Raw genomic sequence first — 24,211 nt, forward strand, 5'->3', positions numbered from 1 at the left:
TTGCAGAACACTTACCATATATTCCATGTTTGAGGCTGATGGGTAGACCTGACCTCTCAGTTTGTTGTGAAGCATAAGTATCTCTTCCTTGTCTGCCCTAGGAATGGCTCTTTTTCCTCTCGAATGAGGCTGGTTATCCTGATATTTGCTCAGAAACTTCTCCAAATGAGTGGCATTGGGCAGGAAAAACCCCTGTGTTTGACATATTAAAGCTGCTAATCCCAGGAAGACAATACAAAACCGGGAGGGACTCATGGTCTAATCACAATAATTCAATGCTCCTGTTTTGAAGTCCTTGAAGGTGGTTAGAATGTCCTTAATAGACCTAGAATTAAACAGAAGAAAAAGCAGTGAGGAACACAGATTAGTATTAATCCAGATCCAGTATCTGATGTCCCGGGAAAGGACTCCTAGAAGGCATGACTGCTTAGGTTCCAAATAGAAGTCAAGGCAAAAGCTCTAATAATCACATTATCTCACATTCTTTAGATTTTATATTTTCTAATTTTCTAGTTGGAAAGGAGGTTTCCTATTTATCCAGAATGATCCATTATTCAATCAATCATCTCAGAAGCAACTATTGCATAAATCAAGTTTTTGAAGAAAATTTGCTTAAGGATCTGACTAATGTGATTTCACCTGTGAGAAAAACTCACTACTGAGTTTCCTAACAAGCCAAGGCTCCAGACCAAATGTTTTAAATCTTTTTTTGGTATATTTGACCTTTCCAACACTCTGGTGTCAACTCTGGACCCTATGGATCCCTTCTTGGAATAATGTTTTTAAATAAATAAAATAAAAAATATATTACAAAGGAAATCAGTTAAGTTGAAACATAACTGTCAATTTATTAAAAACCAAACAATCCCTAGTTTGTGAATCCCAGATTAAGAACCCCTCCCTGTTCTAGCCCATTTAAGAAAGGATTCATTTTGATGCCTTGGAATTCTACAGGAAGACAAATATTAGATAAGTAAAGAGAGATATCCCAAAGAATTCTATCCAATAAAAGACTAGACATAGAAGATAAAACCAAAGGAATCATAAAGAAATAGAAAACATAACAAAATCAGTACTGGTACATTTTGAACTTGGGTAGTTTTGAAGGGATCCGGGATTGAGGCAGAGTCTGAGATATATTGAAAATTCAGTCATATTCCCTACTGAATTTTCAATATATCTCAGACTCTGCCTCAATCCCGGATCCCTTCAAAATAACCAATAAGCAATGAAATAAGTCTATTTCATTTGCTTGATAACTTTATCATTATATTAAGATAGCTACTGATGAGTTCTCAAAATTGTTTTCTATCTCACAAACCCCTAAATACTCAACCCAGTCTCTCTCTCCAATTGACTTAAGCTTTGACAAATTTAGAAATAATATCTCTGATTGGTTTGTTTATTGTACTTTGGGCAGTTAGGTAACACAGTGGATAGACTAATGGCCTAGAGTCAAGAAAATCTGAATTCAAATCCAGCTTTTAGCTATGTAATCCCAGACAAGTCACTCAACTCTACCTCAGTTTCTTCATCTGTCAAATGAGTTGGAGAAGGAAATGGCAAACTATTTCAGTATCTTTGCCAAACAAACCCCAAATGGGGTCACCAAGACATCAGAGAAGACTGAAAAATGACTGAATTGAACAATGTACCTATGCAATATTATGTGTCTGTGTAGTAAAACCCCTTTCTGGATTCCTCTCTCAATTTACACTCACATTTGCTGACAAAGTACCAGAGATACCTCAAAAGTTCACCAGTATGTTTTTCATGAAAAATCAGCCAATACCCTTAATTAGCTCTCAGCAAAGGCATTTGGTCAAATACTATGAAATATTCCTCCATCCCAATAAATTTAGTGCAAGGTCTCATATATACATAGCATCAGTGGGAAAAACAGACATAAAATTAAAAAGTACAGTAGTAGTGAGGTACAGATAGATGTAGGAAGATACACTTGGGCTAACTCATAGTTAGTGACACTCTAAGGTCTAAGATCCTTTTTCTCTTCATAAGAGAATTTGTATAGTTCCTCTTTGGAGCATCTTTGCTGGAAGTGCCGCTTGGCTGGGTTCCCAGGGTCTGTTCTTCTTCACAGTTAGCTCTTTTCTGTGCTGCCAGGAGTCTGGTTTCTTGAAGTTATTTCCTCCCTTGGTGATTTTTCACTCTACCTCTAGAACACATGTCTCTGCTCCATACTTGATTGATGACTCCTCCTATAAGTCAAGTCACTCCATTTTAAAGCAACATGGCCAGACTCCATGAGAAGAAAGAAGAATTCCCTTCTCTCTACTCCTCTCAAAGAGGGATTCCTTAGGAGCCAGGTTCCTCATATACTGGCGGCTCAGACTGCTGGGTGGGATATCTTTCTCTGGGCAAGATATCATATTAAGAAGATATCATGTAATTGTGGAAATATGTATAGAAGATTTGTACATGTTTAACATATAGTGGATTACTTGCTGTCTAGGGCAGAGGGAGGAGGAAGGAAGGGAGAAAAAATTGGAACACAAGGTCTTACAAAGGTGAAGTTGAAAACTATCTTTGCATATATTTTGAAAATTAAAAAAAAATTTAAAAAAAGAAAAAGAAAAGAAAGGAAAGGAAAAGAAAGCATCATGGTCAAGAGGGGATGGAGATTAAAAAAAATCCTCTCCTCTGCACTCCCTACAAGGATCTTTTCCATAAAGTGCTTGATTCCCTTGGAACTCAACTGTCCCTATGGCTTAGCTATTTAAAGTCCCGTTTGTTCAATAAGATTGATCCACTTAATTCTATCAGAGAATGAGTTTAAGGTGTAGCAGTTGAGGCAGAAGCAAAGAAGTTCAGAAATAAAGATTAATCTAAACCAAGGACTTTCAGTGGTTGGCTGAGTGCCACTGAGTTCACATATTCCAAAGGAGTTAGGACATAGGCTCTCTTTACAACTAGTTTAAATACTTTGTTAATCCTTTGCATTCTGAGCCTTCTGGATTAGGAGTTAGTCAAAGATCAACCCCCCTAAAGTCTTATCTTGCATTAAACTGTAATATCTCTAAAGGCAGAGACCATGTCTTATATAACTTTGTAAATCCCCTAGCATCAATCAAGAACATTTGTTCTGTACAGAAAGTAGCTGTGTGACCCTGAGCAAGTCGTTTAATTTTGACTGCCTCAAAAAAAATGAATCAAAGTAACTGATGAGGTAAAGATTGAAACTAGATAAAGATACATGTGGTATACATGTGGGGGAGGGGGGGGGAGAGGAGGGAATGACTTGGAACAAAAAGTCCTGGATTCAAGTCCCAGCTCTGCTAATGGCCCAGCATAATTAATCATGGACTAGTCACTGCCTCCTTTTACAAGCCTCAGTTACTTGCCCTATAAAATGAGAGAATGAGACTAGATCAGGGTTGTTAACTTTCTTGTGTCATATGTCCATTTGGCACTCTACTGAAATCCAAACAATGATTTTTAATGCACAAAATAAAATACACAGTATGACAAAGAAAATTAATTATATTGAAACATGGGAATAATCTACCACCAACACTCCCATCCATCCTCATAAACTTCCTGAAATCTACCCACTGGCCCCCTGAAGAAGTCCTAGACTAGATTTTCTTTGAGGTTCACTTCAATTCTGACATATTTTAAAACTGGGTTTATAACTCAAAGGAATAACAAGGAGAAAAAAAATTAAGAGTGGATGAAGTAGGACAAAGCAAGTACAACTCAAAGGAGAAAAAAAGTCATGCTAATATAGTTAAGGGAGAAAACTGGGCCATGGGAACTCTCCAGCACAATATTGGGGGAAAACAGGGTCAATGAGAAGAAATGTCAAAATCCCCAAGGTTAACTGTGGCAGATATAAATAAACATAATCCAAACACAGTATATTTGGCACTACGTTTGGACAACCTTCCCAGAAGTACCGCTTTTTGATGTGATATTTCTGGGAATGATGGGAAAGATGTACCATTCTTTCCAGTATTCCATTGGAATCTCAACTAATCTGGCAATATTTCTCCAGAATATTCCTAGACTCTTCTTTTGAGTTACTCTACTGCAAAATATAAATGTTAAAAATAAAACATAACTTGCAAAGTAGAGATGTCTTCCGACATTAAGGTAAAGATTAAGAATTACAATTAAGTAAATTTGTGATTTCTATGTAAAAAAAAAAAAAGACTGATTTTAGTGATTGGCAAGGCTATTTATACTGCCTTCCCTCTTCTTTCTAATGTTGCTGAGTGAAGCTTTTGATATGATTTACATGGACAAACACTACTAAAAAGTGGGCTGAAACAAAGGTATTCACCATAAGTCTAAATACAAAATGAATTCAAGGCATAGTAGTTGAGGCAGAAGCAAAGAAGTTCAGAAGTGAAGATTAGTTCTAAGCCTAGGACTTTTGGTGGTCGGCTGAATGCAGCTGTGTGTCTGACTCATAGAAGAGCCAAAATAACCCCAAAGGCTAAAGGCTAAATTAAAAGTTGAGTAACCACCCCTGTGGAGCACTGACCTCATTGTTGCTGCAGCTTTGGAGGAGAACCAGCAGATGAAAACTGAGAACACAGCTGCTCAGGACTAGCTGATGGAAGAAAAAGGAAGTAGAGAACCCCAGAAGCTTGCAGAGCATTTTAAAAAAAAAAAAGGCAGCAATCAGCCTTATCCAAGACAGAAAGGGGCTCCAGCTGGGAATTGGCCCTAGAAATATTTATTGCTTTGGTTATACATGTTTCTTATGTATATGAACTCTCCTACATGTATTCCCCAGCCAACACATGTTCCTATACATGCTCCTTCTTGCACAAGTGGCATGGAAATTTGTAAGAAAGTGTATTCCCGTGTGTTTAAAAAAGATTTCCCTTGTTTTTAAATTAAATGTTTCTTGCTTTGAGCTAACATATCCTCTGGTTGGTAGAAGTTGATATGGTAGATTTTTTTTAGTAGATACTGACTCAAAGCATGTCTTGAAACTAGAGTAGCTTTGGGGGGTCCTTGTTATGAACACCAAAGCAAGTTAGCCTGCATTCATTATTTTTTACCTCAACAACCATGTGAAAGCATAAAAACCATTTTGATAACACCTAAACTTTATAAGTCATAAGCATAAAGTAAAAAAACTTCAAGGCTAGATTCATATATCTAGCACATATCCAAAAGTATTTTCCCTCTTCTAATGAATTGCATATTGAGGGACTGGTGGGAATGGGAGCAAGTGAAATTGCACTGATAATACTTGAGAATGAAGTCAAAAGACCTTGATTTGAGCTCTGAGGCTTACTTATTACCTATGTGAACTTAGATGAGTAACTCAGTATATCTAAACCTCAATTTTCTAAACTTTGGACTATATAGATATCCAAGGTCTTTTCCAGTTTAAATCTATGTTCTTTAAGAGATGGTTAAATTTTTAATAGTATTTTATTTTTTCCAAATACATGCAAAGATAATTTTCAATATTTAACTTTGCAAAACTTTGAGTTCCAAATTTTTCTCCCTCTCTCCCCTGTTCCTTCCTCCCCAAGACAGAAAACAATCCAATATAGATTAAACATGTGCAATTCTTCTAAACATATTTTCATATTTGTCATGCTGTGCAAGAAAAATCAGATCAAAAGGGAAATAAAAATATGAGAAAGAAAAAAACCAAGCAACCAAAAAGGTGAAAATACTATGTTTTGATTCATATTCAGTCTCTATATTCTCTCTCTGGAAAAGGATGGCTCTTTCCATCACAAATCTATTGGAATTGCTTTGAATCACCTCATTGTTGAAAAGGGCCAGATGATGGTTGATTAAAAAAAAAACTCTCATTATTATAGCCACATCTCATTTTAAAGCAAATTATTGTCACTTAACTTGGTCTCAATTTTATATGTCTCTGAAATTTTTTTAGTTATTTCCAAAACTCATAGATGACAGGTGGACACCACTGAGGCTATTTGGAGTATAGGATCTGGAAACAATTCCAAAATAAAAGTTCTAAAAATGTTTTGTGCCATGGTAGTATCATAGATTTAGAACTGCAAGAAGGAATCTAGGATCCAGAGAGGTCTAATTATTTGCTCAAAGCTTTACAGAGAGAGGTAGCAGAGAGGAGATGTGAATTCAGGTCCTTTGACTTAAAACCCAATGTTCTTTCCTTTGCAATACTTTGCCTACTGACAAAAATATTCACAGGATAGTTTAACTGGATCGGTGGGAGAGTACCACAGGTTTCAAAGTGGCCATGACCCCTTAAACAATCAGGCCACTTCAGAGTATATATACCCGGGGACAGTAGATTGCTAATGGACTCAGAACATTTCTACCAACCCTCTGTACAGAATGTTAGAGAACCAATTTTGAAAGTCAATTGTATAGACGTCCCTTCTCTTCCCTTCATTTCTGTGCAATGCAGCCAGAAGATCAACCTTAAGAATCAGTGAATGTTCTAACATCAAGACAATCAGTTAACAAGCATTTGTAGAGTGTTTACTATGGTCCAGGCATTAAGTCATGGCCATCAGGGGTAATGTCTTGAAAATAACTGATATATACCATATCTCATCAAGGTATTGAGGGAAGACAGGATTTCCAAAGTTAAGATGATCTATTCTTGTATCAACGTTCTTTTTTGATGCCTTTTTGCCCATTAGAGTCCACATGGCTGAAAGAATTCTCTTTCTTGGTCAGCTAGAATAACTGTGTCACAGGGACCTCAGGTCCAGAGATTTGATAGCTTTGACATTAGGATGACATTTCTCTCACATAGCCACAAATCACAAGAGTTGGACATCGTTTCACTCCATCTGGTGACCGGCTAGTAGTCCAGGGATGACTATTCTCAGATTTAGATTTGAATGTAGACACTATCCAACCTTCTCCCTCCAACTCCACAAACATAAGTTTTGTCAGCCTCTGAGATATCAAGAATAGTTGTTTGCTCATTTTCCCAACTGGGGACAACTGGGGGAAAGAATCATGGTCCTCTGACCTTTCACCTTATGCACCTTATCACTCACCACTATCTCTCTTCATCATCACACTCCTCTGGGATGAATTATAACCAGAAGCTATCATTTTAGTCCTATCCTGACACAAGCTGTTTGAAATCATATTGTGGGGGAACAGAGCATCAGGGTGAGGGAGGATACGGAGCTTAGGGGAAATTAAAATGCCACATAGAAAAAAACTATGAAATATTTGTTAAAGCAACTGCTTATTACATAAGCAAACAGGCAGTAGTACATGACTTTGCAAAAGTTTACAAAGCATTTGGGGGCAGAGGCTAAAAGCAAGACTCTAATGACTGTGGGGCCTGCCAACAGATGGCAAAGGCAGGGCTCATGCTCCAGATTTAAGCTTTAAGTGAAATGCCATGATACCAAAGCCTTTAAGTCTCCCATGCAGGATGATGCACTAGAGTTTCTCCCGGACATAGATACATTACCTACGAATGAGGTCACCTTCTTGAACTCTTATAGAGGAGAAGATCATATGAAGATGGGAATGAGCTGTTCCATCTCGTCTGTAATATATTCTTTTTATGTTTAGGAGAACCTGCCAGAAGGATTACTCTTAGGATTAAAAGATAGAACTCCAACTCTAATTTAATTATTTGGACTTCTTACTAGAGCCTGAAGGCTCCATCTGTCTTATGGAGGCTTCCTTCAAAACCCAGGTTAAAAGACCGGCCATAGTTTGTTTTTTTTTTTTTTTTACTTGGATTTTTCCCATCTCTCGACTCTTGTTGAAACTGTACTATATAAGTTAACCTTTAGTTATAATATAACCTTTTATTATTTTTGCTACTCATGTCCCAACTAAATTGTAAGATCCCTGCTGGCCAGGGCCAAGTCTTCTTCTGAATATCCCACAAAACTTAGTACTGTGCTGGGGAATCCAATTCAATAAGCAGAGGAGAAAGATTCAATAAGACTTATCAAGTGAAAGCAAGTAATAGAAAAGGGGGGAAAGAGTTATAGATTTGAGTGAGACTTGGGATGTAATTCTGACTTTACTATAATCCTGATTCATTTCCTTTTCACCTTGCCTCAGTTTTCTTGTTTTAAAATGTGAATTAACAATACTTACTTGATGTCATTGCCTTCCCTCCGAGATTATTTCTGATTTATCCTGCTCACAACTTGTTTATACATAATTGTTTGCAAGATGCCTTCCCTCTCTCCCTGCGCCCCATTCGATTATAAATGAGAAAACAGATGCAGAGACCATGTGACTTGTCTATGGTTACACCTCCAGTGCATTTGGGAAGTGATATTTGAACCAGACCTTCCTGATTCCAGAGCCCAGACATCTCCAATTACAAAGTCTTCTTTCAAAGATTCTGTGGATTTTGTCTGAAATTTCCATTTATTTTTCCTATTGAATTTGCCTTAGCAATGGCAGTGCCCAGAAAGCAGGGGATTCCCCTTGCTCTTTCTCTTCTCCAGGATAATCAATGCCCAGACAAGAACCAGAAATCTGAGAGAGCCCGAATGAGGCAAAGGGCAGCTTTCCAAACTATTCATCCAAACCACCCAGAAATTCCAGGAATGAAGTAGCAACAGACACCCCCACCACACTCCCAAACTGCGGAAGACCTCTTCAGACACTGGGCAAAGACCTCAATTTCAAACTATCTGGGTCAATACTAGATGATGGTAACTACAACTAAGGCTAGACTTGGCAGGAATGAATCATTTTTATGAAAAAAAAAAGTACAAACAAAGTGCTGTACTTGGTATAGCTGTACTTTGATATTATCTAGGATATGGAAAGAAACAAATAAGTGCCTGCTTTAACTTGCTTCCCTCTAATAAATCATGTGACTTTTCTGAGTCTCACTTTTCTCATCTATTAAATGGGGAGGGTGGATGCCCCTTCCAGGTTCAATCAACCAAACAAATAAGCATTTAGTATACCAAGCACTGTGCTAAAATCTAGGGATATAAAGATAAATTGACATTCTAATAGAGGAGAAAACATATACATATGTAAAGGTATATATAACACTTTTAAAATGAATACAAGGTATTTTATAAAAGAGTACAAAGTCAGCAAATGTTTTATATAAATGGTTGTACTTGAGTTGAGTTCTGAAAAGAGATTCTAAAAAGCAGAAGTGAGGAGGGTGGCCATTGAAGGCATGAGGGACTGCTAATACAAAGGCACAGGGACAGAAGATGGAGAAATGTTTGTTCAGAACTGTGAGCAGGCTGGTATGGTTGATTGCAAAGTATATCCAAGGGATCATAAATTTAGAGCTGCAGAGTAATGTGCAAGAAAACTGGAAGGGTAAGAATTGGGTTAGGTTGTGAAGAGCTTTAAATAACCGAGGAGTTACATTTAATTCTAGAGGTAACAGGGAGTCAATGAAGCTTTTGGAGGAGAAAATTGAGAAAACTAAACACAAATGTGGACTGAGATGAGAAGAGATGAAGATAGAAGACCAAATAGGAGACTAATATTATTGACTCGAGTGATTAGGACATTAGGACTTTGAGAAGACCTTGGGATGAGTACTGGGCACTGGGACTAGAATTAGAAATGTTTTTCTCAAAGGAAAAAAAATCCAAACAATTTTTGGCCATATAAAAATGCTCCAAATCACTAGGAATTAGAGAAATGAAAATTAAAGTAACTCTAAAGTTGTATTTCACATCTACCAGATTGGCAAAGGTAACAAAAAGAGACAATTTTTCAAGGGGTTGTGGGAAAACAGGTATGTTGATATACTGTTTGGTATGGCTGTGAATTGGTTCAGTTATTCTGAAATCACTAGAACTGTTTCCTAAAAGGTATGCTAAAAGTTACCAGAGTGTACACACCCTTTGACTAATCCAACAATACAACTGTTAAAGTTATACCTGACATTTATTAAAAAAAAAAAAAAAAAGACAAGAAGGAGAAGGAGGAAGAAAAGAAGAAGAAAGAAGAAGAAAACCCATGAGTGCCAAAATTTTTAAAGCAGTTCTTTCTGTGATAACAAAGAAATAGAAGTGAAGGGAGAGGTGTCCATTAAATATGTAATAGAAAATTACTGCACTACAAGAAATGGTACAAGGACATATGCAAAAAAATCCTTGATGCCTTGTATGAACTGATGCAGAGTGAAGTGATCAGAACCATAATAATATAACAGTGCTGTAAAAAAAAAAAAAAAGATTTAAAACCTCTAATCAATGCAATGGTCACGATCAGAAAGCAATGAAGCCTTCTACCTATCTCCTAACAGGGGCTTGATAGACTTAATGTCCCAAATGAATTGTAATACATTTTTTGATTCAGCCAATGTGGGAATTTGTTTTGCTTGACTCTTACAAGAATACTGTGTACAAGATAATTGTATAAATATGTATGCATATATGGGGTTTAACATTTCTACCATGTTTAACATATATTAGATTACTTCCCATCTAGGGGAAGGGGTAGGGAAAGGGGGGGGGGGGAATTGGAACACAAGGTTTTACAAGGGCTAATGTTGAAGAATTGTCTATTCATATATTTTGAAAAATAAAATACTTTAATAAAAAAAATAGTTTAGCAGAATTTTTTTTTCTCCATGATAAGAGAATAAATGGGAGAGGAAGGAAGGTTTCAAAACAGCAGTACTAAAAAAAAGGAGGAAAGGTGGAGGAATAGTCATTGAAACATATTTAAACGTACAAAAGAGAACAGAAGCAAGGCAAGAGGAAAACACCCATAAATAGAAAATCTTTAAATGTTTTATGTTCAAAGTATTATATACTTAAAAGAAAAAATAAGTTATATATAATACATTCTGATGGAAATATTCATTTTATCTGGTGTTTACTAAACTGAGAATTAGGAAAAAAATTTTAAGTGACGCTCTTTTGTGGTACTAGCACAGTCCAAAGAAGTGAAAATATGAAATCCCAAGTTGATTTACCAGATTAAGTGTGTGTCTGACCAGTGCTATTCATGTAGACTACTATACTCTGCCAACTTAACTGGTCTTCAGAGAGATGCAAAATGTGACAGAGACCTGATTGCATGATTTATGTACTTGTATTAAGTAATGTGAGAGTTGATGAAAAATGTAATCTACCTCCAGAAAAAGAACTGGTAGAATCCAAATGCAGCTCAAAGCATACTATTTTTCACTTTATTTTTTTGTGGGTTTTTTTTTTTAGAAGGAGGCACTCTGTGTTTTCTTTCACTTATATGGAAATGTTTTGCATGCTTGCACATGTATGATTTTATCAAATTGCTTACCATCTCAGAGAGGAGAGAGGGGAGTGAGGGAGAAAATTTTTTAAAATAAATGTTAATTTTTTTACATGCAATTAGGGGAAATATTATTTTTAAAAGTTCTGTGAAAGTAGACCCAAGAATTCATGGGTTGCTCTTACATGATGATTATCACTAATGTACAGCATAGCCACATGATCCAAAAGGTCTTAAAGACTTCAGAATTATACAAATTGGTGTGAAAATGAAAAACTCTAGTACCAGGAAGCTAGGTATAACTGTGGATAATGAACGTGGATTTTGGAATACGAGTTCAAATCTTATTTATACATTTACAAGTTGGAACTGGGTCAAGTCACAACCTCTTTTAGACTTCAGTTTCTCCATCTGTATAATGGGTATAATAACAGTATCTACCTCCCTTCAAGTAGATAACATTTGTAAACTGCTTTGTAAAACTTACAGACCTGTGATAAGTACTAGCTATTATGTAAGACCCAGAGTGGATGGCAATGAACAATGTCAAAAGGCTAAATTAACAAAAATAAAAACAAAAAACTCTACAATCCTACCCATATTAGGCATGTGACTTTGGGCAAGTTCTCTCTGGGCATGAGTTTCTACATCTGTAAATGAAAAAGCTGAAGGAGAAAGCTCAAAATTCAATGGTCCTAAAGTATTTTCTGTATTTCTATGTGTATGCATGTATGTATCCATAGATGAGGGTGTAGTTAAAGCTTAAACTTTATTAGACTTTGGGGATACTATGTGTGTGTGTGTGTGTGTGTGTGTATGAAAATATATGTATGTGTATGCATGTATATGTGTGTATCTGTATAAGCAGTTAGATGGCACCATGGACAGAGCTCCAGGGCTGGACGCAGGAAAATCTGAGTTCAAATCTAGCTTCAGACATTTATTAGCTATGTGACTGGGTCGCTTAATCCTGTTTATCTCTATTTCCTCATCTGTTAAATGAATTGGAGAAGGAAATGGCAAACCACACCAGTATTTTTGCCAAGAAAATCCCAAATGGGGTCACCAAGAGTCAAACATGATTGAAAAAATTGAACAAAAATAGCAAAACATATGTGTGCATATTCATATATATACATATGTGCATAGATATGTACTGTGTACAGTGCATGTAAGTATGTATATTTATGTGTATATATTGTATATATATACATTATCTGAATGATTGTTATAGATATTACATTTAAGTGAACTGAAGCTCAAGCAGTGATAGGCCAATGAGTTTGAAACACACACACACACACACACACACACACACACACACACATCCCTTAGCCGACTACTCAGACAGTGCCCAGTTGATTCAGTAGTTTGAGAGAGCACTTTGTTCAGCAATGCCAAAGTATATCTGAAAATACCTCTTCTCTACCCGTAAAGCATAAGACTTGAAGTTCCTCAGGAATAAATACAGTCTGGCCCCATTTTCTGCCTAGTGGTACTTTCCTTAAAATGAGAACAAATTGGCTGTGTTGAAGATGGGGTGGGGGAGGGAAGGCAGGAGAAAGTGAGGATTTTGCTCCAATTTGGCGAATAATTCCTTCTTTCAGATGCTTCTCCCGGAGAGTTTATAGTTGGATATTACATTGTATGAACTTATCATAATAAACCTTTGCAATAGGAACCTGTCCTAAACACTTTGTGGCAAAATAAGATTTGAGGAAGAGGGGAGGGTCTCATTCACTACTAAATTAACTAGGAGGAAGAGAGAAAGGGAATACCTTTCGGACACTACATGTCCCATTTCAAATGCAACCCCTCCAAGAAGCCTCGATATTTCCAGCCAGAAGTGATTTTTCACCTACCTGATCTTAACATTTTTGTACTTCTCACATGTTCTTTTCATGTTCTAATTTTATTTTATTTTATCCATCCCTATTAAATTATCAGCTCCATGAGAGCAGGGTCCATAATGTATTTGTTGTTCACTTTTTCCTTAAAATCTGGCATAGTACTCTGCAAATAGACTACAGTGGATAGAGCACTGGATTTGAAGTCAGAAAGATCCAAATTCAAATGTGATCTCAGACACTTATTAGCTCATGTGACCCTAGATATGTCATTTCCCCTTTTGCCTCAGATTTCCTCACCTGTAAAATGAGCAGGAAAAGGAAGTGGCAAACAGCTCCAGTATCTCTACAAAGAAAACCCTATTGAAGTCACAAAGAGTTGGGAAAATTATTGAAATGACTGAACCGTTCAACAATAACAACATGAAATTATAGAGATGGGGATTAGTCCTATGATTTCTTAGGTATAGGGAACTCTCAGATGAGGAAATTTCTTCTACAAAGGCAAGTTGATATTTTCTCAGCAACTTGGTATTTCAGAGTGTTTCATAGGTACTTGTAAATCAAGGTCCTTGACCACGGTTATCAATAGCAATATTAGAACTCAGGTCATCAGCAGCTCTAACCACTGCTTCACTCCTATTATTTGCCATACTCCTTCCCTCCTAAATGTTTGTGAATATTTGCCATACTGCTTCACTCCTAAATGTTTATGAAACAGATGAATGAATGAAATGCCCAAATGCTTCACTGAAAATTATCTTTGAGATTAATTAAAGTCACAGAAATTCTCTCAAAGGTAAAGACAGCATAATTTCAAAGTTCTTGCTTATAACCAATATTAAAATATTAGATTTGAATTGAATTGGAAAAAGTGATTTCCAAACTTGGATTCCTATCTCCTACCATATTTGTTTAGCCTCTCTCCATTCTTCCTAGGACATAAGTAAATGGTCCCCACCCTGAGCCCACCTCAAGGACAGAATAGCTACACATCAGAGATGATTCTGTGGTCATTATGCTAAAGAGGAAGTAGAATTTGGATTTGGATTCAACTTTCAACATTGTTATTATGTCCTATTTAATTTTTGTCCAGTCACTTTTCCTGAGTTTTCTGATATATAAAATGAGAGATTTTGACTATCTAGATCAGGAATAACCTGGGGGTTATAACCAGGGATCATCAATCTGGGAGCTATGAGCTTTTTTAAAAAAATTAATAACTCTGAGATAACTGATTTTCTTTTTAATCCCCTGCATTTTATTTTATGCATTTAAAAACATGATTCTGTGAAGGAGTTTCATCAGACTGAGTGCCAAAAGGGTCAGGAACATAAAAAATTTAAGACCCCTTGGGCTCTAAGAGTGATCCCTCCGGGTCTTCCAACTCTTACAGTCTTTAGAGTAGAATTAATACTACACTTAAATAACTCCCCTGGGCTGTTCTCCAGTTTTCTCACCTATATCTGTATTTTCTTTCCAAGCCAATTTTATGTTCTCAAAACTGGGGCAATGACTTCTATATCCCTTCACACCCAAGGTAATGCTGAGCATATAGTAGGTATTAAGTACTTTTTGAATAAATGATCAGAAATAATCAGCCTTCTTAATGCATTTATTATTAGTCTTATTGCACAATGTGGGAACATTACAAGAAGCTTCTAATGCACAAGGAAAAAAGATTTTCACATCAGAAGTCTAGAAACAAGCAATATATTCTTCTTGGGAAAGGCAAACCTGGTGCTTATAAATATGCTAACAACTTCTCCTCCACCTGAAGAAGTCAACTTGTGCATAAAACATCTCAACCCTGGAGGAAAATCAAAGTTTTAGCTCCTAAAAAAATAAAACCAACCCCACACCCATCTTTACTATTTGACTTAGCTCTGAACTATCTGGGCCAGCTGTACAAGGATAACTGGCTCTTCCCTATTTGAACAAAGCAAAGGATGAAAGTTTGCCAAACTTTTGCACACTTGGAGACAAATCACAGAACATCAGTAGAAGAGGGGGCTTGTCCTGAGCATAGCAAATAGTCTCCTAAGAAGAGGCAATATTTATACCACAGCTTGCAGTTTTAATAATCATTAGGTGGTGCCATAGTGCATAATGCACTGAGTTCAAACTGCCTCAGACACCTTCTACCTAGGCAAATCATTTCACAACTTTCTGCCTCAGTTTCTTCTTCTGTAAAACAGGATAATAACCGTCTACTTCTCAGAGTTATTGTAAGAACTGACTGGAATAATGTATAAAGCACCATGAAAACTTAAAGAGTGATATAAAGGCTAGCTATCATTGTTAGTATTCTCATATACAACTGCTTCTCAAACTGCTTTTAGGGGGGAAAAAACTGTTGTTAGTGATATTTTTCCTCCAAAATGCAAGTGAGATTTGTATTACCAAAATGCAAAGATTTGGTGGTATAAAATAAGATTAATTTCCAATATTGAAAAAAAATCCAGGGGCAGCTAGATGGTGAAGTGGATAGAACATCAGCCCTGAAGTCAGGAGGACCCGAGTTCAAATCTGAACTCAGATATTTAACACTTTCTAGCTGTGTGATCCTGGGCAAGTCACTTAACCCCAGATGCCCAGCAAAAAAGGAAAAAAAAAAAAAAGAAAAGAAAAAAAATTCCTTGGCTCCTCTCTTTACCCTACGGGTATTCTACACTCAGCAGATCCAATTCTCCTCTCCCACAAGACCAGTAATTAGAGTTTCCCTTAATATATTTTGTTCCACAAAGGCTTAAAATTCCATGAGTGCTCATGTACTAAGCTCAGTACTAGGTTTTGGGGCCACAAAGGAAAAATGAAATAATCCTTATCCTCCAGAAGTTTATATCCTAAGGGGAGGTGGTGATTAAAAAGATTCAAGAGACATAGTTTCTGGGTAATTTAATCATGGTATTAATTAGACCAGCAGGCTATTAGTAAAAAGGATGGTCATTTAGTCATTTCTCTTAAACCAAAAATAACCATGGCAGCAGCTCAGAGTTTATGTATTCTTTTGGAAGAGGAGTGGCACTCAACTCTGATTGGTTAACACAGTGGAAGAAGAGGGACTGAGAGTAACACCATATCACCCTTGGAGAGAGAAATTATCTCCATACTCAGACCACCACCACCACCACCCGTAGTCTTGGGCTATCTAGACCAGGGCTTCCGAAACTTTTTTCACTTGCAATCCATTTTCACCCAAGAAATTTTTCCTCCACCCTGGTATATAAAATGGGTAAAACAAACATTTATTGATGACAAATCATAAAGAAATTTATTTTAAAACTATTGTTTGGTATACATATAATTTCACTACTTATCTAAGATGAAAGCAAACTTGCATACCAATAAGGTGGATGGGCTTTATTTTTACATAAAGAATTAAATCTTGGTGGATTTTTTGATATTTTTAACTGCTGCTAAATTTTTCATGCTCCCCACATTCAGTTATGTGAACTCATATGGAGCTGAGACCCACAATTTCAGAAGCTTTGATCCAGACAAAAGGATCTGTCTCCATCCAAGTTTGATTGAGTGGGATACACCTGAGGTTAAAGAATCCTTATAGGGTTGGATTAGATGGAAGAGAAGTTTAACTTGACCTTCAGAGACTGAGGTCTTGAAAAGAAAAGAAAGGGATAACTCAATTTCCCCAAATCACTAGTAATTAATAATTATTTCTCTTATAGCAGAATGTGACTGGCAACATTGGTCAAAAATAATACTTATATATAAATTACATGTTATACAAGGGGTACAAGGAATTTTATAGACACTTTGATGGCCTTTGTCTAGGTTCTTTTTTTTAAACATTCAGATTCTTTTTTTTTAAAGCTTGTTTTCTTTTTCTTTTATTTATTTATTTTGCTGAGGCAATTAAGGTTAAGCGACTTGCCTAGGGTCACACAGCTAGGAATTGTTATGTGTCTGAGGCCAGATTTGAACTTAGGTCTTCCTGACTTCAAGGCCAGGATTCTATCTACTGAGGCATCTAGCTGCTCCTTTTGTCTAGATTCTTAAAAAAAAAAAAAAAGCATAGGATTCTGCATATGGAACTGGAAGTGATTAGAGAGGTCATCTAGTCTATTTTCATCATCTTACAGAAGTGGAAACTGAGTCCCAGAGAGGCACAGTGCCTTAATAAACGCTGACCGATAAATGATTGGCCCAGAGTTACACTGATAATAGATTCGGAACTGAGACGGAACCCAGGACTTGGAAGCAGTATTGTACTGTGGAAAGAATATTAATTCCACAGCTAACAAGGACCCAGGTTCAAATCCTACTTCTGATATTTATAGCCTGTGTAATCACAGGCAAAGAAATTAACCTTGTGGCACTTCAGTTTTTTATTCTGCAAAATGGGACAGGGGGGGCGGGGTTCACATTAGATGATCTCTAAAATCTCTGGCAGGTTTCAATCTTTTTGTGCTTGAGATGGGAAATGCAAGAAGGGTAGGGAGGAGTGGGGGCTGACAGTAATACAGTAAAAAACAAAGAAGCCATATTAGGCTCAATAAGTCTTTGAAGGGGGCTGGGAACCCTTTGAGAATTCTAGCAAACCAGCTTGGAGCTTTCCCAAGACTTTCCAGATCTTCTAAAAGATTCTGACCTCCAAATTAGGGAACCCTGCTCTAAGAGGACTAAGGGATTCTAGCCTTGGAACAGGAAGGGACTTTGCAGGCCAGCTTTTCTAATCCCCTCAATCCAATAAGCATTTATTAATCACCTACTCTGTGCTGGGTACTGTGTTAGAGCTCAAAAATGAGACCATTCTGCTCTCAAAGGCAGATAAGGGATAAATGCAAGATAACTGGGGTACAAGTCCTAAGGGGAATGGGGAAATACCTATTGTAAGAGATTGTACCAGAGCTGAGTCTTTAAAAAACAGAGGGTTCCATGAAGAAGAGGTGAGAAGAGAAAACATTTCAGGCTTGGGGATGGGGGACAAGGAAAGGTCCTTGTCCTCTGTCCTTCAGTTGGTCACTGAAAACAACTGAATTGTGTCTGCACAGACTGTACCCTTTTGCCACTTAGGGTTTTCTGAAGTGGTTTGTCATGGCCTCTCCAGCTCATTTCACAGATGAGGAAATGGAAGCAAACAAGGTTAAATGACTTTCCCAGAGTCACACAGCTAGTAAGTGTCTGAAGTCATATCTGAACTCAGGTTTTCCTGACACCGGACCTGGCACTCTGTCCTCTGTGCCAGCTAGCAGCCAGTGCAGACACATGACAGAAGGAAATTAAATGTTGGTATGGGGTACAAGTAGGTAGCTTTGGATAGAACATAAATTTTGTTCCATTAGACTGTGAACTCCATGAGAGTAAGGACTGTTTGTTGCTTCTTTTTATAACTCTGGCACTTAGCACAGGACCTGGCATGCAGTAGATACTTAATAAATGTTTGCTACCTGACTATGTGAAGGGGATAAGCTAAAATCAGATTGTGATATAAATAAATAAAATAAAAAATTTATTATTTTATTATAAAATAATATTAAATAAATAATAGATAAAATTTATAAGTAAATAAAAATTTAAATATATTTAAAATAAAATGTATTTTAATTAATTAATATTAAATAAATTAAACAGATAGAGCAGAAGCATTTGTATTTCATCCTAGAAGCAGTAGGGAGCCAATGCAACTTCTTGAGCAGGGGAATATGGTCATTCCTATACTTTTAGAATCTTCATTTGGACTGGAGCCATGGAGTGAGCCTAGCATCCCTAATGTTGGAGAGCCTGAGGCTGTTGAATTACTTGAGCTCAGAATCAAATGAGACATTTGTAAGGTACTTAACACAGTGCCCAGCACATAGTAGGTACTATCTAAATGTTACTATATGTCTATACTAAGTCCAGCAGCTATGGCTGCCTAAGAAGGGATGAATCTGTCGAGGAATGGAGCAGTTCAAAGTTCCCCTGCCAATCTGTATTAGCCATTCTATTTTCAGTCTGGGAAAGCTAGAGAGAGCCAGTTAAAAAACAAACAAACCAAAAAAACAACCACTAAAACCATATATACATATACACATAGGTGTATTATATACATGTAATGTATTTGTGTGCATGTATATATGCCTTATAGTTGCAGCATACATACACATGTGTATAAAACTGCATTCATATACACATATGTATATATATATGTGCACATACATATTTATATAAAAATAAATCTGGCAACTTTAGGGGATTAAGTGCATGGAGGCCAATTAAGAAATCACTGCAATAGTCTAGGTAAGGGATGATGAAGAAAAAGAAATTATGAGGACCTGACCCAGGTTGCAGGATAGGTGAACAAAAAGAGGTAGAAATGAGAGATGTCATGGAGTTGATATTAGAGGGAAGGAAATAAGCATTTATTAAGCACCTACTATGTGCCAAACACTGTGCTATCCCTAGGAAGTTGTGATTATCCCTCATTCTGCAGATGAGGAAACTGAGGCAGACAGGGCTAAAATGACTTGCCCAGAGTAACTCAGCTAGTAACTATCTGAAGATAAATTTGAATTCAGATTTTCCTAACTCCAAGTCCAGCATTCTCTCTTCTCTGTCACCCAGCTATCATAATATTTAGTAACTGATTGTAAATGGGGGTAAAGGTAGGGAGGGGGGAGATTGAAAGAGAGTGGGGAGTCATGGATGGGACCTCATTTTACAGGGGAAAAAACTTAAGTTCCAGGACAATTAAACAGCACAGGAGATGTGGGACAGGGCTCTTGAGACGTGACTATCTTACATTTCACCAAACTTTAAAGTTGGATATAAAGGTCCTAACTAAGTAGAAATGGGTCTTTTCCATTCACATGGTTTCTTCAGCTGAACTAGTTCTGACATTTCTTTAAAAAAAAAAAGTTTAAAAAGCTCCAAAATAGCAGACTGACCTTTTTGGACATATTGCCATTCTGTGCCAAGTAGTAAGGGAGACTTCCCAGAAATGGAGATTTCTGGGTCATGGGTATTTCAAGAGGAGGGTTTTTCAGCATGGGGCACTCAGTCCTGTGATTTCACCGATCTCCAGTACTGAAACCAGACAGCAGACACACAACCTGAAACTGTCTGTAACTGGCCTTCTTTAAACTGTAGCCTGAGGTATACAGAAAAGTTAAGTGATTTGACAAGGATCACACAGTCAGTATGTGTCCAAGGCAGGATTTGAACTCAAGTTCTTTTTGACTACAAAGCTAGCCCTTTAAAATAAGAGGAGCTGATGTTTATATAAAGCTTTAAGGTCTGTGCAAAACTTTACACAGATTATCTCATGTGATATTTAGGTCTTTCAGTATTCCTTTTATTTTGGGGAGGGAACAATTAGGATTAAATGACTTGCCTAGGATCCCATAGCTATTAAGTATCTGAGGCTGCATTTGAACTCAGGTTCTGCTCCAGGACTGGTGCTCTATCTACTGAGCCACTATTTTGGAGCCTCTATTAGTCCCATTTTCACACTGAGCCTCAGAAAGGTTTGCCTAGAATCAGAGAACTAGAAAATGTATGAAGTCTTGGCAACAGTTTTCTACCTATTGTGCCATACTACATCTCCCATAGTAAACAGCCTTTGAAAATATACTGTCTAGAAGTTGCTCAATCCCAGCGGAGCCACATTTCTGAAACTGTGGTTTGTAGCAATCTAGGGAAGATAAATTTCTGACAGACTAACCCAAAAGGTCATCTCCCCAGAATATAAGGCACAGTCCTTTCAAAAGCAGAGTCTGTTCTGGGACTGACCAGGATTATACAGCCAGAGCCACAAAGAAAGGCTTATGGGGGTAATGAGGGAGCAGGAAGAGATCCATTCTCTGTTCAAAGAAGTAGGACCCAGTGGGGGAACTCAATCACCTCTCTCAAGACATTAGGCTTTCTCTGGGACCGTCGTTATAAAGTTTCCAGTGTAAGAAAGGGAAGGAAAAGGAACAAAATCCCTCCCTCCCTGAATCCTGCTCCCCTCCCCACCCCAGAACAAGATGTGCTTAGTTTGAGGGTTTAATAGATGCTCTCAGATTCCTGTCACATGAAGTTATGAGCATCTATTCAGCTGAACAAACTGAAAAAAAAAATACCCAGACTGTATTTTTCTTCCTTTAAAATCCATCAGCCTCAACTGAGTGATGCCATTCGAGCACATCTGGGATTGATCAGAAACCAATGAGTCTGCAGAAATGGTCTCCTAGGCCCCAAGCAGTCAGACACAGAGGCACCTCACATACAGAACAAATCACCGCTGGTGACAAAGTCAAGGTATTTTCCAGACCCGTGGAGGCCAGGACGGGTCACTATTGTGTGAAGGGTTTCCTTCCCAAACAAAAACTGTCAAATTTAGCACAACAGCCCAGGTGGGGATGCCCTACAGGAATGGTATTTTCTTATCTTGGGAGAGATGAAATGAATGTGATCAGTTCTCCAAGCAAATTTACTATTCTGTTGCTCCACCCACTTCCAAGTGGACCAAGCAAACTCAACTCTCAGTTACTTCCTTTCAAAATCTCTCTAAACTCAGACCCTTCTGGCAGGGTTATAGGTTTTCCAGAGTGTGTGGCAGAACTTTATTCCTTACACTCATCCCTTTCCCCAAACTACTCCATGCTCACCCTCCCCTCCCCCCCCCCATTCAGAGCAACAAATCTCCCCTGTGTGAAAGTCTTAAATTATAGGCTCCCTACAAAATTCTGCTCAGTTGGATGACAATCGTAGATCCTATAGAGAGAGCCTTTCATAGTCATCTAGGTTAAATTTCTTATTTTAAAAATTCTGGTTGGATTCCCCAGCTATACCTAATTATTATTTACAAGACTTTCAAGAACAGGGCGGCTCTTCTAAGATTTCACAAGTAATAAGTGGCAATAAGAACGCAGATATTCCAGCTCCAAATCAGTGCTCTTTCCCCAACACCCACACTGGCATGCCCCTGTAGTTGGTGCTTTCAGAACTGTCCCCCAAATTGGATGAAGTTGAATGTGAGAGTAAAGGGAGAGAAAGAAGGCAGGAGGCACTAAGGGATGAGTGCACGACATTCAGAAATGTTGAACTAAGCCAGAGGTAAAATTCCAGGTACCCTCAGCACCGTGTATAAACCCCCAGCAATGTCTCTTTTTGGCACGGGCACCCCTTTTGCTCACAGTGACCACTCTGGGCAAGGATCCACTTAACCCACCCATTTCACACAAAAGAACTAATGAAAACCCAAGAGAATGTACTCAGTGGAAGCCCTGAGTCTCATGGTGAGTGGGTAAGTTTGTACCAAAATATACATACTCTACATAGGAGTGGCCAAACATCATACAAGGTTTGAATTCAGCATTAGTTGAAAATGAAGACTGTCATTTACACAAGTAGGCTCTGTTTTATGAAAGGGGGGGGGGGAGAAGGAGCAACAGCTTGTCCAGAATTCAAATTGATTTTAAATTAAGGTAACTTACCTTAAGTCCTACTGTTCTTGTAAAGCCAGACTCAGACCCATGTCCCTCAAGACACTTTCTAGGTACCATCCTTGGTGATCCCTGCTACCCCTTTCATCTTACAGTTATTGACTATACAAATCACCCTGGACTTAGCTTATATTACCTTCTACTATAACAGATCTTTGCAAGTCCATTGTCTCTCTCCTCAGCTAAATGATCAGCCCATCAGGAGATTTCTTTGCCTTTCCAGTGGCTAGCACCCAGAAGGTCTTCCCAAAATGTCTACTGATGATAGAAACTGACAGAACAGCTTCATTCATTCAGTCAAAACCTTTTGGACCTCGAGACATGGGCAGATGCATCAGATGTGTCCAACCATCCTTGCACAAATCTGAATGGACAGCGCTCCCTAACCGAACCATATCACCATCCTCCTCACTGCCACCTGATCACCTCCTACTACCACACGTGGTCTAGCGCAAAGGGGGCCAACTGCAGGTTCAGTTCCTGCCTTTGTGACTTATTCCTCAAGTCGTCTTCATTATGTTCTTCATCCGTAAAAAGAAAGTTTGGACCACATGATCTCTAATTCTACCATCTTATCTCTCTGTGCCTCAATGTCCCTTGCTATAAAATGAAAGGACGGGATTAAATGACAGTATACTGAAAACAGACCTGCTCTGGGAAGCCAGAGAGTTTGGATCTGAGTTCCCGATCCTGATACTTAGTAGCTGTTCTGGACTGATGCTTTTTACCCTTCTGTATCTCAGTTTCTTTATTTATAAAACAGGAGCAATCGGGATTTTACTACCTATGTTCTAGAATTGTCAGGAGAGCAATCTCTAAATTTTACATCGTTTCTTCCTGGCCCTAAAAATCATTTGACTAATTTCAATCTCATCTGTCAAATGGGGATAGGCAGTCAAGAAGCATTTAAGAACTACAGCCCAGACTCTGGACGATACTTTTTCTACCACTGCCTTTGGAAATGCATTAAAAACCTGAACTAGAGTTATTATTGCTATGTGCCAGGGTGAAAACTTGAAGATAAAATGTCAGCAAAGATTTGGAGCTGGAAGAGGTCATCTAATGGAAACTGAGGCACAGGGATAAGCAGCAGAGCAAGATTTGAAGCGGGGGGCGGTCTTCCAGCTCTGCATCCAGCCTTCCTCCCGCTGCTTCTCGTCCCGGGCTGCTTTTTAAGTTGTCTAAAAGCAAAGTTCTAAGGGTTTGATGAGAACGGGGGGGAATGAATGAGCGCTCAGTCCTCCGCAAGCAAACGCGCTTCGGAGGCTTCAGGAAGGGTCGGAAGGGGACGGCAGGCGAGCACTCACCTCCCCGGAGCCTCTGACTCTCGGTGGGTCCGCGCGGAGGATCCCGGTGGGCTGCGACTGAGCGGAGCCGGAGGATGCCCCGTAGGTCTCAGCAGCCCGCTGCGAGTGAGGAGCGGCCCCAGCCGCCTCCTGCCCTATATGCTCAGGTCCTAGGCCCCGCCTTCTCCCCGGAGGGCGGGCTCGGTTCCTCCGGGACCAGTGGGAGGGCAGGGCAGGGGGAGGTAGGGGGAGCGGGAGGATGAGGAGGCTCCCAGAAAGGTTCGCTCTCCTCACGGCTCGCCCTTGGCGAGCTGGGAGAGTGGAGAGAAAGAAGGTAGAGGGTTGTGGGGAAGGGAGAAGAGGGGAGGAAGAATGAAAGGAAAGAAACTAAATAAAGGCAAAACAAAAATAAATTAAACAAAAAAAACTCAAAATGAAAATTAAGTATGACCAAAACAAAAGACAAAAAAAGATAAAGAAATAA

At 38.3% G+C, this 24,211-nt stretch overlaps 1 protein-coding gene across 1 annotated transcript in view; it reads right to left on the bottom strand.

Annotated features, from left to right (window-relative positions):
* The window catches only part of CRISPLD2 (cysteine rich secretory protein LCCL domain containing 2), a 76,945-nt gene extending 53,069 nt beyond the window's left edge, over positions 1-23,876 (bottom strand). The window contains exons 1-2 of the mRNA XM_003758462.3: positions 23,749-23,876; positions 16-325 (exon numbers count right to left, since the gene is read on the bottom strand). Coding sequence (XP_003758510.1) covers positions 16-255 — 240 coding nt within the window. The 5' untranslated portion in view covers positions 256-325; positions 23,749-23,876. The remainder of the gene's footprint in view (positions 1-15; positions 326-23,748) is intronic.
* Positions 23,877-24,211: the final 335 nt, after the last annotated feature.

Source organism: Sarcophilus harrisii, chromosome 2, assembly GCF_902635505.1.
Source record: "Sarcophilus harrisii chromosome 2, mSarHar1.11, whole genome shotgun sequence".
Lineage (NCBI taxonomy): Eukaryota > Metazoa > Chordata > Mammalia > Dasyuromorphia > Dasyuridae > Sarcophilus > Sarcophilus harrisii.